Source organism: Coregonus clupeaformis, chromosome 28 (assembly GCF_020615455.1).
Source record: "Coregonus clupeaformis isolate EN_2021a chromosome 28, ASM2061545v1, whole genome shotgun sequence".
In the NCBI taxonomy this organism is placed as follows: Eukaryota; Metazoa; Chordata; class Actinopteri; order Salmoniformes; family Salmonidae; genus Coregonus; species Coregonus clupeaformis.
In genome coordinates this window covers 4,068,509-4,083,850 of record NC_059219.1, presented here as the reverse complement: position 1 = coordinate 4,083,850, position 15,342 = coordinate 4,068,509, and the positions used below count along the sequence as shown (strand labels likewise).

The 15,342-nt window shown below is 43.2% G+C and overlaps 1 protein-coding gene across 1 annotated transcript in view; it reads right to left on the bottom strand.

Annotated features, from left to right (window-relative positions):
• Positions 1 to 7,090, bottom strand: part of LOC121542557 (patatin-like phospholipase domain-containing protein 2) — a 31,019-nt gene extending 23,929 nt beyond the window's left edge. The window contains exon 1 of the mRNA XM_041851966.2: positions 6,710 to 7,090. Within this exon, the coding sequence (XP_041707900.2) occupies positions 6,710 to 6,896 (187 nt within the window). The 5' untranslated portion in view covers positions 6,897 to 7,090. The remainder of the gene's footprint in view (positions 1 to 6,709) is intronic.
• Positions 7,091 to 15,342: the final 8,252 nt, after the last annotated feature.

The following is a 15,342-nucleotide window of genomic DNA, read 5'->3' as shown; positions in this document are numbered from 1 at the left end:
CCTACCTCGTACCCCTGCACATTGACTCGGTACAGGTATTCCTTTTATATAGCCTCGTTATTTTATTGTGTTCCTATTTCCTTTTTTGCGTGCAAATGTTCTTACTTTTTAACTCTAGTTGTTGGGAAAGGGCTCGTAAGTAAGCACTTCACAGTAAAGTCTACACTTGTTGTATTCGGTGCATGGGGAGCAGAGAGAGAATTTTGCAGCTTTAAAGCTAATTTCCTGTAATAAATAAAAAAATGTAATGGCTTATAACGTATTCATATACAGTTGAAGTCAGAAGTTTACATACACCTTAGCCAAATACATTTAAACTCAGTTTTTCACAATTCCTGACATTTAATCCTAGTAAAAATTCCCTGTCTTAGGTCAGTTAGGATCACCACTTTATTTTAAGAATGTGAAATGTCAGAATGATAGTAGAGAGAATTATTTATTTCAGCTTTTATTTATTTCATCACATTCCCAGTGGGTCAGAAGTTTACATACACTCAATTAGTATTTGGTAGCATTGCCTTTAAATTGTTTAACTTGGGTCAAACGTTTTGGGTAGCCTTCCACAAGCTTCCCACAATAAGTTGGGTGAATTTTGGCCCATTCCTCCTGACAGAGCTGGTGTAACTGAGTCAGGTTTGTAGGCCTCCTTGCTCGCACATGCTTTTTCAGTTCTGCCCACACATTTTCTATAGGATTGAGGTCAGGGCTTTGTGATGGCCACTCCTTGACTTTGATGTCCTTAAGCCATTTTGCCACAACTTTGGAAGTATGCTTGGGGGTCATTGTCCATTTGGAAGACCCATTTGCGACCAAGCTTTAACTTCCTGACTGATGTCTTGAGATGTTGCTTCAATATATCCACATCATTTTCCTTCCTCATGATGCCATCTATTTTGTGAAGTGCACCAGTCCCTCCTGCAGCAAAGTACCCCCACAAAATGATGCTGCCACCCCCGTGCTTCACGGTTGGGATGGTGTTCTTCGGCTTGCAAGCGTCCCCCTTTTTCCTCCAAACATAACAATGGTCATTATGGCCAAACAGTTCTATTTCTGTTTCATCAGACCAGAGGACATTTCTCCAAAAAGTACAATCTTTGTCCCCATGTGCAGTTGCAAACCGTAGTCTGGCTTTTTTAATGGCGGTTTTGGAGCAGTGGCTTCTTCCTTGCTTGGCGGCCTTTCAGGTTATATGTCGATATAGGACTTGTTTTACTGTGGATATAGATACCTTTGTACCTGTTTCCTCCAGCATCTTCACAAGGTCCTTTGCTGTTGTTCTGGGATTGATTTGCACTTTTCGCATCAAAGTACCTTAATCTCTGGTAGACAGAACGCGTCTCCTTCCTGAGCGGTATGACGGCTGCGTGGTCCCATGGTGTTTATACTTGTGTACTATTGTTTGTACAGATGAACGTGGTACCTTCAGGTGTTTGGAAATTGCTCCCAAGGATGAACCAGACTTGTGGAGGTGTCCAATTTTTTTGGGCTGATTTCTTTTGATTTTCCCATGATGCCAAGCAAAGAGGCACTGAGTTTGAAGGTAGGCCTTGAAATATATCCACAGGTACACCTCCAATTGACTCAAATGATGTCAATTAGCCTATCAGAAGCTTCTAAAGCCATGAGATCATTTTCTGGAATTTTCCAAACTGTTTAAAGGCACAGTCAACTTAGTGTATGTAAACATCTGACCCACTGGAATTGTGATACAGTGAATTATACGTGACATAATCTGTGCTACGCCAGTGACCCTATACGAACTGTTATCATGAATGGTAACCTAGATGTTTCATCTGCCAATTTTCACAACAATCCAGTCCTTTATTTTGTCTCATCCTGCTTTAGCACCCTCTAGTGGCCCCCTGGCGTCTATTTATTAATATTCTTCATATTTTCATAATTCATCAACCATATTTCAAAACTCCCACTTAAAATCTGGAGTTTCTATGTCAAACAGGCCCTCAGCCAGCCAAATCACCAGTTGAGATCTTTATCAGCCTCTCTCCCCTCAGACACCAAGTCATTTACATTTTAGTCATTTAGCAGACGCTCTTATCCAGAGCGACTTACAGGAGCAATTAGGGTTAAGTGCCTTGCTCAAGGACACATCGACATATTTTTCACCTAGTCGGCTCGGGGATGAGAACCAGCGACCTTTCGGTTACTGGCACAACGCTCTTAACCACTAAGCTACCTGCTCTTCATCACAGGAGGTTGGTGGCACCTTAATTGGGGAGAATGGGCTCGTGGTAATGGCTGGAGAGAATCAGTGGAATGGTAGCTCTGTTCCAGCCATTATTATGAGCCGTCTTGCCCTCAGCAGCCTCCACTGACGGTCATAAATCAACAGCTGTTCAACGTGGATTCTTCAATGGCAAAACCAGTTTAGTGCATCTTTTATTGGAAACGTTGTTGATGGTAATCAACAAGCCCCGGTCGGGCTCCTGAGTGGCGCAGTGGTCTAAGGCACTGCATCGCAGTGCTAACTGTGCCACTAGAGATCCTGGTTCGAATCCAGGCTCTGTCGCAGCCGGCCGCGACCGGGAGACTCATGGGCGGTGCACAATTGGCCCAGCATTGTCCAGGGTAGGGGAGGGAATGGCCGGCAGGGATGTAGCTCAGTTGATAGAGCATGGCGTTTGCAACGCCAGGGTTGTGGGTTCGATTCCCACCGGGGGCCAGTATAAAAAAATATGTATTCACTAACTGTAAGTCGCTCTGGATAAGAGCGTCTGCTAAATGACTAAAATGTAAATGTAATGTTATCTGTCTTAGTTGGCATGCTAACGCTACCACACATTCATGGACGTTACCAAGGTGTACACCGTATACACATTTTTTTTGCTTTTTTAATAATTCAAATCAAATCAAATGTTATTGGTCACATACACATATTTAGCAGATGTTATTGCGGGTGTAGCGAAATGCTTGTGTTCCTAGCTCCAACAGTGCAGTAGTATCTAACAATTTACAAAAATACACAGAAATCTAAAAGTAAAATAATGGAATTTAGAAATATTAGGACGAGCAATGTCGGAGTGGCATTGACTATAATACAGTATAATACAGTATATATGTATGAAATGAGTAAAGCAGTATGTAAACATTATTAAAGTGACTAGTGTTCAATTATTAAAGTGACAAGTGATTCCATGTCTATGTACATAGGGCAGTAGCCTCTAAGGTGCAGTGTTGAGTATCCGGGTGGTAGCCGGCTAGTGATGGCTATTTAACAGTCTGATGGCCTTGAGATAGAAGCTGTTTTTCAGTCTCTCTGTCCCAGCTTTGATGCACCTGTACTGACCTCGCCTTCTGGATGATAGCGAGGTGAACAGGCCGTGGCTCAGGTGGTTGATGTCCTTGATGATCTTTTTGGCCTTCATGTAACATAGGGTGCTGTAGGTGTCCTGGAGGGCAGGCAGTGTGCCCCCAGTGATGCGTTGGGCAGACCGCACCACGCTCTGGAGAGCCCTGCGGTTGCGGGCAGTGCAGTTGCCGTACCAGACAGTGATACAGCCCAACAGGATGCTCTCAATTGTGCATCTGTAAAAGCCTAATTTCGTCAGCCTCCTGAGGTTGAAGAGGCACTGTTGCGCCTTCTTGACTACACTGTCTGTGTGGGTGGACCATTTCAGATTGTCACTGATGTGTATGGAGAGGACCTTGAAGCTTTTCACCTTCTCCACTGCGGCTCCGTCGATGTGGATAGGGCCGTGCTCCCTCTGCTGTCTCCTGATGTCCATGATCAGCTCCTTAATTTTGTTGATGTTGAGGGAGAGGTTATTTTCCTGCACCACTCCGCCAGGGCCCTCACCTCCTCCCTGTAGGCTGTCTCGTCATTGTTGGTAATCAGGCCTACTACTGTTGTCATCTGCAAACTTGATGATTGAGTTGGAGGCATGAGTGGCCACGCAGTCATGGGTGAACAGGGAGTACAGAAGGGGGCTGAGCACGCACCCTTGTGGGACCCATGTGTTGAGGATCAGCGTAGTGGAGGTGTTGTTTCCTACCTTCGCCACCTGGGGGGCGGCCCGTCAGGAAGTCCAGGACCCAGTTGCACAGGGCGGGGTTCAGACCCAGGGCCCCGAGCTTAATGATGCGCTTGGAGGGTACTATGGTGTTGAAGGCTGAGCTATAGTCAATGAAGAGCATTCTTACATAGGTATTCCTCTTGTCCAGATGGGATAGGGCAGTGTGCAGTGCGATGGCGATTACATCGTCTGTGGATCTGTTGGTGCGGTATGCAAATTGAAGTGGGTCTAGGGTGACAGGTAAGGTGGAGGTGATAAAATCCTTAACTAGCCTCAAAGCACTTCATGATGACAGAAGTCAGTGCTATGGGGCGATAGTCATTTAGTTCAGTTACCTTTGCTTTCTTGGGTACATGAACAATGATGGACATCTTGAAGCAAGTGGGGACAGCAGATTGGGATAGGGAGAGATTGAATATGAATGATGTTCAAACCCCTGCTCATATGAAACCTCTCTCCTGGATGAATCAATTGATCCACACCAGTCACTCTCCTCCATCCTCACCTACCACAGGTACTTTTGGCTGGCTGAGTTAGCGCTTTATAGCCTATGCAAGCACAACACTATTTTGAATATCTAGTTTATTCAATTGTTATAGCCTACTGACTCGCTTTTGAAAGAAATCCTGAATATGCTGCCAAGCAATTGTGGTCCCAACAAGGGCCCCTGTTTATAGTGTCTTTAGGCTATGCAGGGCTTTTTAAATTCAGAGACCAAAAATACTAAACATTTACACAATTGTTTTTCACCTTTCAGGAATCTCTGTGATGCAACCTCTCCCCGGATTACAAAAAAATAAGTATTACTACTCACCGCAGCTGTGTCCCTGACCAGAGCTCCCCTTTGCATGCACATAAACATCTATAGGTATCTGTACATCCCCTTTACTGTGGCATGAACGAAGTCTACCTGTATTTCCCTTGCTCTGTATTTGTAGTGTCTGTATAGCATCAACATTGAGTAAAGCAGTAACAGTTCAAATGGGCTGTGGGCCTGTGTTCGGTACAGCTACATGTTCAATACAGCTGAACTGTCATGACCTGTGCCATTGACACCTCTCCATTAGATGGGGTGATGTACTTGTTGGTGATAGAAAAGTTGGTGTTGAAGGGGTCACAAGAGTACACTGCCTATCAAGTCTCCTCACTGCTGATTGGTCAGTTCAGTGGAGCCACATCCTTATCTGCCCCATGCTGGAGAGGGGGAGGTGTAGTTGAGTGAGCTAGAGGCTTTTATGGTCTGTGCCTGTCAGCTTGTAACATGATGAGCGAGGGTGAGAAAGGGCCTGGAAGATATCTGTAAGATATTTTGAAGAATAGGTCTAAAACCGTAAATGTATTTGGAGAGGTTTTTGGCCACCGGGCCTAAACACAAACACTCATGAACACATTATATATTTTTGTCTACATCAAAGAAGGTAATTTTGTCCATAAAATTGCTGTAGAAAGATTTGACACAATTTGACATTTTGGAGAGGTTTTTGACACCTAAAAGATGTCTAAGCCTTGGTATGGATAAAAGCACATACAGTCAGATTGGTAGAAGATATCTGCGCGATTTTCAGGGCACATGTTGACAAGATGTTGGGGAATCACTGGAGGGGGATATTGACCAGCTGAGCATCTTTGAATAGTCACCTCAGTGTACAGATCAATAAACAAACTAGGCGTTTTGTTATATTTCAGTCTTCTGTGATGTACTGTATATAAAGTGTCATATTGGGATGCAAACTCAAATTGAATACATTTCAACTCTATATCATATATGGTACAGGTGTCTTCTTCAATGTAAGTCCATAACCATGTGTGAGGTGTATACGTTTGTTTCAAAGTAGATTTGTTTAAGACTACCAAGAAACGCTCTGTGTGGACACGTTTTAGCCCACCGCGGTAAAAGGTTCATGACCCTATATTGACTAATCACTCTATAAGTCTCCCTCTTTCACTCTTTCTTTCAATCTCTCACCCTCTTTAACTCTCTCTCTCTCATTTAGACATGATACAACTGGGACAGGTATGGACTGATTCCAAGAAACCTTGCAGGCTACTCCTTCGTCTCTTGACTATAAGGTTATTGGGTTCAAAATTAAGAGAAAGTGAAAAGGCCTGGTATCACACAGAGACTCAGCTAAGAGCTACTCTCTAAATCAGTTCTATGTGATGCAGGGTTATATTTGCTCTTAATCGTGATTGTGTGTGTGCCCCTAGTCAGCGAGATCAATCAGTAACATTGGGAGGCCTCTGATCCAGAGGACCAATAGGTCAATAGTCCTATAAATGACTCACATGGCATCTATCAATAGTGTGGTATGATCAATGAATGGTAGGCTACCATATTTCTACACAGGCAGATATTTTGGCTCTGACCATAATAGTTTGCAGTTTATAACATGACAAAAATGTAGCTTATTTTAACAATCTAAATTCAACCTATAACACCAGTACAATCACCTATCTATTACATAGGAGCAACGTTTCCAGCATTGTACAATTAATTTCACCCCATGTGTCAAGACCACAAGTTATTATTCTTGAAAGTTAATTTGACTGCTAATCTAAAGTTGCCTAAACACATGAAAGAGAGGAGTACTCCTTGTGCGTAAAAGTCCCCATCCAGGCAATCAGTTGATGACAGGGACCGGTGAAATCAAGGGCCAGCGTAGGGTACTGTAGCCTACCTATGGATGCTTGGCTGGCGAGCATCGAGGCGGAGAGGGCACCGGCCGAAGCCCCGTAGATCTTGGTTGCTCCTTTGATAAGGTAAGGCGCTTGTTCCAACAGGCAGCTGGCCACTCCGATGTGATAGATCCCCAGGAACCCGCAGCCGGCAAACGACAGATTCCATTCCTTCGTTAGGTCGAACATCCCTGGTGGACAGTCTTTAACGACGACCTACAAGTTCAATTCAGTGTTGAATGTCAACAACAACAGTTCCGAAAGATATAGGAATAGAGGACGGCTCAAAATAGCACACACTAGTCAGTCCAATTCTCCTGTGCAATGTACGAAGAGACTGACAGTCAAGTTTCGAGAATCGCGGGAGCGCTGAACTACCCGGTTCTAGAACAGGGCAGGTCTGGCCAATCGGCATAACGAGGCAGAGTCTTATTTTAGGTGGAGCCACGCCCCACATTCTGCATTGGAAATAAATGAGAGAGAGATGCATTCTTTTCATGTATATTATATTCTAATCTGTATATTTGTTTCAACTGCCTGTTAATGTAACAAGTCGAACCTTATTAACCGATTTGAGTAACCTATATCACTCACTGCGGTCAAGTGTGCGGAGACTCGCAAAACGCAGTCAAGCCAGCCGCGCTTCAGGCTCCGCCTGAATTTGGTGCGCGAATACACAACACTTTACGGTATCGCGTGTTTTCAGGTTGAGGAACTGAGCGCGGCAAGATCAGGTCGGACCATTCTAGCCAATGAGATAAGCGTGTGAACAACAGGCACAACTCCGATATAAAGTATTCTTTCGCAAAGTTGCCGGGATGTCACGTGCCCTACTTATATCAGTATACTCGTAACAACCTACTCATTGCTAAACTTATATTCGATAAAATAAGTAGGGGTGTTACGTTTGATACCGGAGCTCCGAGGCATGCATCGAAATCATTAAGCTGCTTACGCCTCGATCACAACTACAGTGTCAATCGGGATATGTGTGCAACAAAAGTTCAACATTCATCTTCTGCTACCACTTCTGTCAAGCCATCTACACATACAATTTGATGCATGCCTTTGACAAATCCAACTTATGCACCACACAGAACGCACTGCAACAGCCTCTGCAATGAAATGCTGCAAGGCAAATGCAGCTTCCATTGGAAATGAATGTACACTATATATACAAAAGTATGTGGACACCCCTTCAAATTAGTGGATTCGGCTATTTCAGCTGCACCCGTAGCTGACAGGTGTATAAAATCGAGCACACCGCCATGCAATCTCCATAGACAAACATTGGAAGTAGAATGGCCTTACTGAAGAGCTCAGTGACTTTCAACATGGCACCGTCATAGGATGCCACCTTTCCAACAAGTCAGTTTGTCAAATTTCTGCCCTACTAGAGCTGCCCCGGTCAACTGTAAGTGCTGTTATTGTGAAGTGGAAAAGTCTAAGCGCAACAACGGCTCAGCCGCGAAGTGGTCGGCCACACAAGCTCACAGAACGGGACCGCCGAGTGCTGAAGCAAGTAGCTCTTAAAAATCGTCTGTCCTCAATTGCAACACTCACTACCAAGTTCCAAACTGCCTCTGGAAGCAACGTCAGCACAATAACTGTTAGTCGGGAGCTTCATGAAATGGGTTTCCATGGCGGAGCGGCAGCACACAAGCCTAAGTTCACCATGTGCAACACCAAGCATCGGCTGGAGTGGTGTAAAGCTAGCCGCCATTGGACTCTGGAGCAGTGGAAACGTGTTCTCTGGGGTGTTGAATCATGCTTCACCATCTAGCAGTCCGACGGACGAATCTGGGTTTGGCGGATGCCAGGAGAACGCTACCTGCCCGAATGCATAGTGCCAACTGTAAAGTTTGATGGAAGAGGAATATTGGTCTGGGGCTGTTTTTCATGGTTCGGGCTAGGCCCCTTAGTTCTAGTGAAGGGAAATCTTAACGCTACAGCATTAATCTCATTGAAGCCACACTTTCTGCACTAATGTTCAAATAATTTGTTTTATTTAGTATAGTATATGATTCTGTCTTAAGCATCCTAAATAATGCCATAGATTCAGTTTTGGAAAAATAGTAAACTTGAAGGCAAAAAAGGGAAGCATGATGTAAGAATCAAATATGGTATTCCAACTGACTATCGGCTACTAAAGCCAACGATTTACTGCTGCACCACGGAGTTTTGATTAAAACAGTGGAGAAAATTGTTTTTGCTGCTATTTATTGCTGACCAGCAGATGTCACTAATGTGCATTGGGAACAGAAAATGAAACTCTGAGTACCGTTTTCCGGCACAATTTTGTGAAAGCGCCAAAGCCTTAAAAAAGCCTCTGTTTTCCATCACTACAAATAAGCCTCACGTAGCAAATAAGCTGTTCATTTTTTTGTTGACCAAATTCGACACTCTCAATGAACTCCATACAAAAACCCCTCGCTTGCGGATCAAAAACAAATCCATACAAAGATTTGGGGCCCAGTTATCAAATCAAATGTTATTTGTCACACGCACCGAATAAAACAGGCACATACTTGACCGTGAAACGCTTACTTACGAGCCCTTTCCCAATAATGCAGAGTTAAAAAGTAAGAAAAATTAGTTAATAAAAAAAGGAAATAGTAACACAATAAAATAACAACAATGAGGCTATATACAAGGAGTACCAACCGGTACCGAGTCAATGTGCAGGGGTACGAGGTAGTTGAGGTAAGAGGTAATATGTACATGTAGGTAGGGGTAAAAGTGACTAAGCAATCGGGATAGATAATAAACAGAGTAGCAGCAGCGTATGGAAAGAGTGTGAACGTGTGTCTGTGTGAGTGTGTGTGTGGCGTCAATATGAATGTGTTTGTTTTGTGTGTGTGAGTATGTAGTGTACATGTATGTGTGTAGTATGTGTGTGGGGGGGTAGAGTCCAGTGAGTGTGCATAGAGCCAGTGCAAGAAATTAAACAAAAGGGGGTTCAATGCAAATCCCTCTTGCTTCGCCTCTTCCTTTCTGGTCGAAAGCGCTCTCTAGCACAGATAGAGCCCATAGCTACAAATCATTCCAAGCAAACAGTTTGAAGCACACAAATCGTTAATTTCATTTTCACGCCTTATCAAAAATTACTTTGATATCATGGGTAGAGTGTGGCTGCAGAGGGTGCTGTTGAGCAAATGTTCAGTTGTGAAAGCAAGATGTACAGTTGAAGTCGGAAGTTTACATACACCTTAGCCAAATACATTTAAACTCAGTTTTTCACAATTCCTGACATTTAATCCTAGTAAAAATTCCCTGTCTTAGGTCAGTTAGGATCACCGCTTTATTTTAAGAATGTGAAATGTCAGAATGATAGTAGAGAGAATTATTTATTTCAGCTTTTATTTATTTCATCACATTCCCAGTGGGTCAGAAGTTTACATACACTCAATTAGTATTTGGTAGCATTGCCTTTAAATTGTTTAACTTGGGTCAAACGTTTTGGGTAGCCTTCCACAAGCTTTCCAAAAGAAGTTGGGTGAATTTTGGCCCATTCCCCCTGACAGAGCTGGTGTGACTGAGTCAGGTTTGTAGGCCTCCTTGCTCGCACACGCTTTTTCAGTTCTGCCCACACATTTTCTATAGGATTGAGGTCAGGGCTTTGTGATGGCCACTCCAATACCTTGACTTTGTTGTCCTTAAGTCATTTTGCCACAACTTTGGAAGTATGCTTGGGGTCATTGTCCATTTGGAAGACCCATTTGCGACCAAGCTTTAACTTCCTGACTGATGTCTTGAGATGTTGCTTCAATATATCCACATAATTTTCCTTGCTCATGATGCCATCTATTTTGTGAAATGCACAAGTCCCTCCTGCAGCAAAGCACCCCCACAGCATGATGCTGCCACCCCCGTGCTTCACGGCTGGGATGGTGTTCTTCGGTTTGCAAGGACCCCCTTTTTCCTCCAAACATAACGATGGTCATTATGGCCAAACAGTTCTATTTTTGTTTCTTCAGACCAGAGGACATTTCTCCAAAAAGTACGATCTTTGTCCCCATGTGCAGTTGCAAACCGTAGTCTGGCTTTTTTATGGCGGTTTTGGAGCAGTGGCTTCTTCCTTGCTGAGCGGCCTTTCAGGTTATGTCGATATAGGACTCTTTTTACTGTGGATATAGATACTTCTGTAATGGTTTCCTCCAGCATCTTCACAAGGTCCTTTGCTGTTGTTCTGGGATTGATTTGCACTTTTCGCACCAAAGTACGTTCATCTCTAGGAGACAGAATGCGTCTCCTTCCTGAGCGTTTTACTTGACGGCCAAAAAGCTCAATTTTAGTCTCATCTGACCAGAGTACCTTCTTCCATATGTTTGGGGAGTCTCCCACATGCCTTTTGGCGAACAACAAACATGTTTGCTTATTTTTTTCTGTAAGCAATGGCTTTTTTCTGGCCACTCTTCTATAAAGCCCAGCTCTAAGGAGTGTACGGCTTAAAGTGGTCCTATGGAGAGATACTCCAATCTCCGCTGTGGAGCTTTGCAGCTCCTTCAGGGTTATCTTTGGTCTCTTTGTTGCCTCTCTGATTAATGCCCTCCTTGCCTGGTCCGTGAGGTTTGGTGGGCGGCTATCTCTTGGCAGGTTTGTTGTGGTGCCATATTCTTTCCATTTTTTAATAATGAATTTAATGGTGATCCGTGGGATGTTCAAAGTTTCAGATATTTTTTTTGAATCCAACCCTGATCTGTACTTCTACACAACTTTGTCCCTGACCTGTTTGGAGAGCTCCTTGGTCTTCACGGTGCCACATGCTTGGTGGTGCCCCTTGTTGCAGACTCTGGGGCCTTTCAGAACAGGTGTATACAGTGAGGGAAAAAAGTATTTGATCCCCTGCTGATTTTGTATGTTTGCCCACTGACAAAGACATGATAAGTCTATAATTTTAATGGTAGGTTTATTTGAACAGTGAGAGACAGAATAACAACAACAAAAATCCAGAAAAACGCATGTCAAAAATGTTATAAATTGTTTTGCATTTTAATGAGGGAAATAAGTATTTGACCCCTCTGCAAAACATGACTTAGTACTTGGTGGCAAAACCCTTGTTGGCAATCACAGAGGTCAGACGTTTCTTGTAGTTGGCCACCAGGTTTGCACACATCTCAGGAGGGATTTTGTTCCACTCCTCTTTGCAGATCTTCTCCAAGTCATTAAGGTTTCGAGGCTGACGTTTGGCAACTCGAACTTTCAGCTCCCTCCACAGATGTTCTATGGGATTAAGGTCTGGAGACTGGCTAGGCCACTCCAGGACCTTAATGTGCTTCTTCTTGAGCCACTCCTTTGTTGCCTTGGCCGTGTGTTTTGGGTCATTGTCATGCTGGAATACCCATCCACGACCCATTTTCAATGCCCTGGCTGAGGGAAGGAGGTTCTCACCCAAGATTTGATGGTACATGGCCCGTCCATCATCCCTTTGATACAGTGAAGTTGTCCTGTCCCCTTAGCAGAAAAACACCCCCAAAGCATAATGTTTCCACCTCCATGTTTGACGGTGGGGATGGTGTTCTTGGGGTCATAGGCAGCATTCCTCCTCCTCCAAACACGGCGAGTTGAGTTGATGCCAAAGAGCTCCATTTTGGTCTCATCTGACCACAACACTTTCACCCAGTTCTCCTCTGAATCATTCAGATGTTCATTGGAAAACTTCAGACGGGCCTGTATATGTGCTTTCTTGAGCAGGGGGACCTTGCGGGCACTGCAGGATTTCAGTCCTTCACGGCGTAGTGCGTTACCAATTGTTTTCTTGGTGACTATGGTCCTAGCTGCCTTGAGATCATTGACAAGATCCTCCCGTGTAGTTCTAGGCTGATTCCTCACCATTCTCATGATCATTGCAACTCCACGAGGTGAGATCTTGCATGGAGCCCCAGGCCGAGGGAGATTGACAGTTCTTTTGTGTTTCTTCCATTTGCGAATAGTCGCACCAACTGTTGTCACCTTCTCACCAAGCTGCTTGGCGATGGTCTTGTAGCCCATTCCAGCCTTGTGTAGGTCTACAATCTTGTCCCTTACATCCTTGGAGAGCTCTTTGGTCTTGGCCATGGTGGAGAGTTTGGAATCTGATTGATTGATTGCTTCTGTGGACATGTGTCTTTTATACAGGTAACAAGCTGAGATTAGGAGCACTCCCTTTAAGAGTGTGCTCCTAATCTCAGCTCATTACCTGTATAAAAGATACCTGGGAGCCAGAAATCTTTCTGATTGAGAGGGGGTCAAATACTTATTTCCCTCAATGAAATGCAAATCAATTTATAACATTTTTGACATGCGTTTTTCTGGATTTTTTTGTTGTTATTCTGTCTCTCACTATTCAAATAAACCTACCATTAAAATTATAGACTGATCATTTCTTTGTCAGTGGGCAAACGTACAAAATCAGCAGGGGATCAAATACTTTTTTCCCTCACTGTATCTGTGACCAACAGATGCATATCTGTATTGCCAGTCATGTGAAATCCATAGATTAGGGCCTAATTAATTTATTTCAATTTACTGATTTCCTTATATGAACTGTAACTCAGTAAAATCTTTGAAATTGTTGCATGTTGCATTTTTTTTTTTTGGTCAGTGTAAATTTTTTGGACTACTGTCCACATCCGTCTTTCAACAGAACAAAAAGCCCAATTACATAGAATTGTCATGTCTGTCCCTCAAATGTTTTGCCACAGGTGAAAGCCTTCCTAATGTCACAGAGGGTCACCCCAGTGACTCCACACGCATTAGTGGGACTAGGTTCCCATCTACTGACCTTCATTTGTATTGCACAGGGAAAGCCCCAACTAATATACTGTTTATAGGCAGAGTTCCTTGTACATGATGTAGCAGTTGGTCACAGCAATGTCAATGAAATTGAAAAACAGGGTCCTGTACCATCTCTTAGTCTTGTGGTGTACAGAGTAGTACTGTAGTGTCCATCCACCTGGTAAGGAGGAGGTTGCCATCTCTGATCCACCTCAGTGGGGGTGGTTGGTTGGTCTGGCTCATCTTATCTTCTTGACTAAAAGAAAAATCAATTCAATGTGGCAACATTGTAAAAATATTGCCACATTTCAAAAGCAGAAAATCCTTCATTAACAACATTCATACTTCTTTTCACTAAATGAACTACCCTTCCCCATTTGGCTCAGTGAAAGTGGAGGTGTGAAGCGGGAGAATGTTATAGCCTGCCCTATGCTATTGTCTTGTTGTAGTGGTAGAGGGTTGGGGGAAGTTCTGTGCTGTGAAAATGTAGCATACAAGGCATTCAATGTTCATGTTCTGTGCCGTAGCCTTTCATGATGTAGGCCTATTTCAATATAAAATAAACCCTGTTTCACCAAGTGTGTATATTTTCAACATCAACACAGTAAAATAATAAAATGCCTTGGGGTTGGGGAAAGTTCTGTGCTGTATCACCAAATATGGATATTTTCATTTACAATTGTATTTATCAGTGAAATAACAACAGCATATCCAATAAAGTTATTGTAGACTAGGCTACTCCCGTATCTAGCTCGAAAACTCTAGGCAGCATTCTGCCTCCTCCCTACAGTTCAAAGCCATTAGCTTCCTCCATGACTGCCTCATGTGAACTACAATCCCGACACTGTGTTTTAACGTTTAGAAACGTCAATAATCATCGCTTGTGATACGGCTTTCGAAACATATGGCCCTTATCTTTTATCAGCGAGACAGAATCCTTCAAATAAAAAAAGATAGGCCTACACTTACTGTAGCAGTTTTGCATATAACTCAAGTTTTCCACAGGCAAAATGGCTCCGGAATGTCATGAAGAGTGATCAGATGAATTGCAATTAATTGCAAAGTCCCTCTTTGCCATGAAAATGAACTTAATCCCCCAAAAACATTTCCACTGCATTTCAGCCCTGCCACAAAAGGACCAGCTGCCATCATGTCAGTGATTCTCTCGTTAACACAGGTGAGAGTGTTGACGAGGACAAGGCTGGAGATCACTCTGTCATGCTGATTGAGTTAGAATAACAGACTGGAAGCTTTAAAAGGAGGGTGGTGCTTGAAATAAAAAATATCTCATAACACTGAAGCAGCGAACTTTGTGAAGACCAATACTTGTGTCATTCTCAAAACTTTTGACCACGACTGTATATTACAGTGAACTTTGAGGGATTCTAAATACATTTTAACACTGTAAAACACAGTAAAGATTTGAATTTTAACACAGTAAAAATGAATGGTAAACATTTTGTCAGATGTGTGCCACTAGTAGATCAATAGCTTTCTGGGAATGCTATAAAGTCGAAAAGTTATGGGCGGAGTTAGAAAGTTGGCTGTCAGACGTATTACATTAATTTACTTTTAATTTGTCTGTCTCTGCATATTTCAAGTCATGGCATATGGGGTGTAGTGAGATACCCAATGGGCTGGACAATTCTCTTCTCATCACTCATCTTGAAAAACGTATACTAAAAACTTGGAAATCAATCAATCCGCGATCATCAACACAATGGAGAAATCGAATGATTTATTATTTAAATAGCATGGGCAACAGAGAAAAACGAATTGGGACAATATAAGGCCCTGTGGTAAACAATAATACAGCCAATAGGGATGGGGGTGTGAGCATGCAGGTCTGGGCAGATGAGATGTAGTCGTTGTTTGTGTG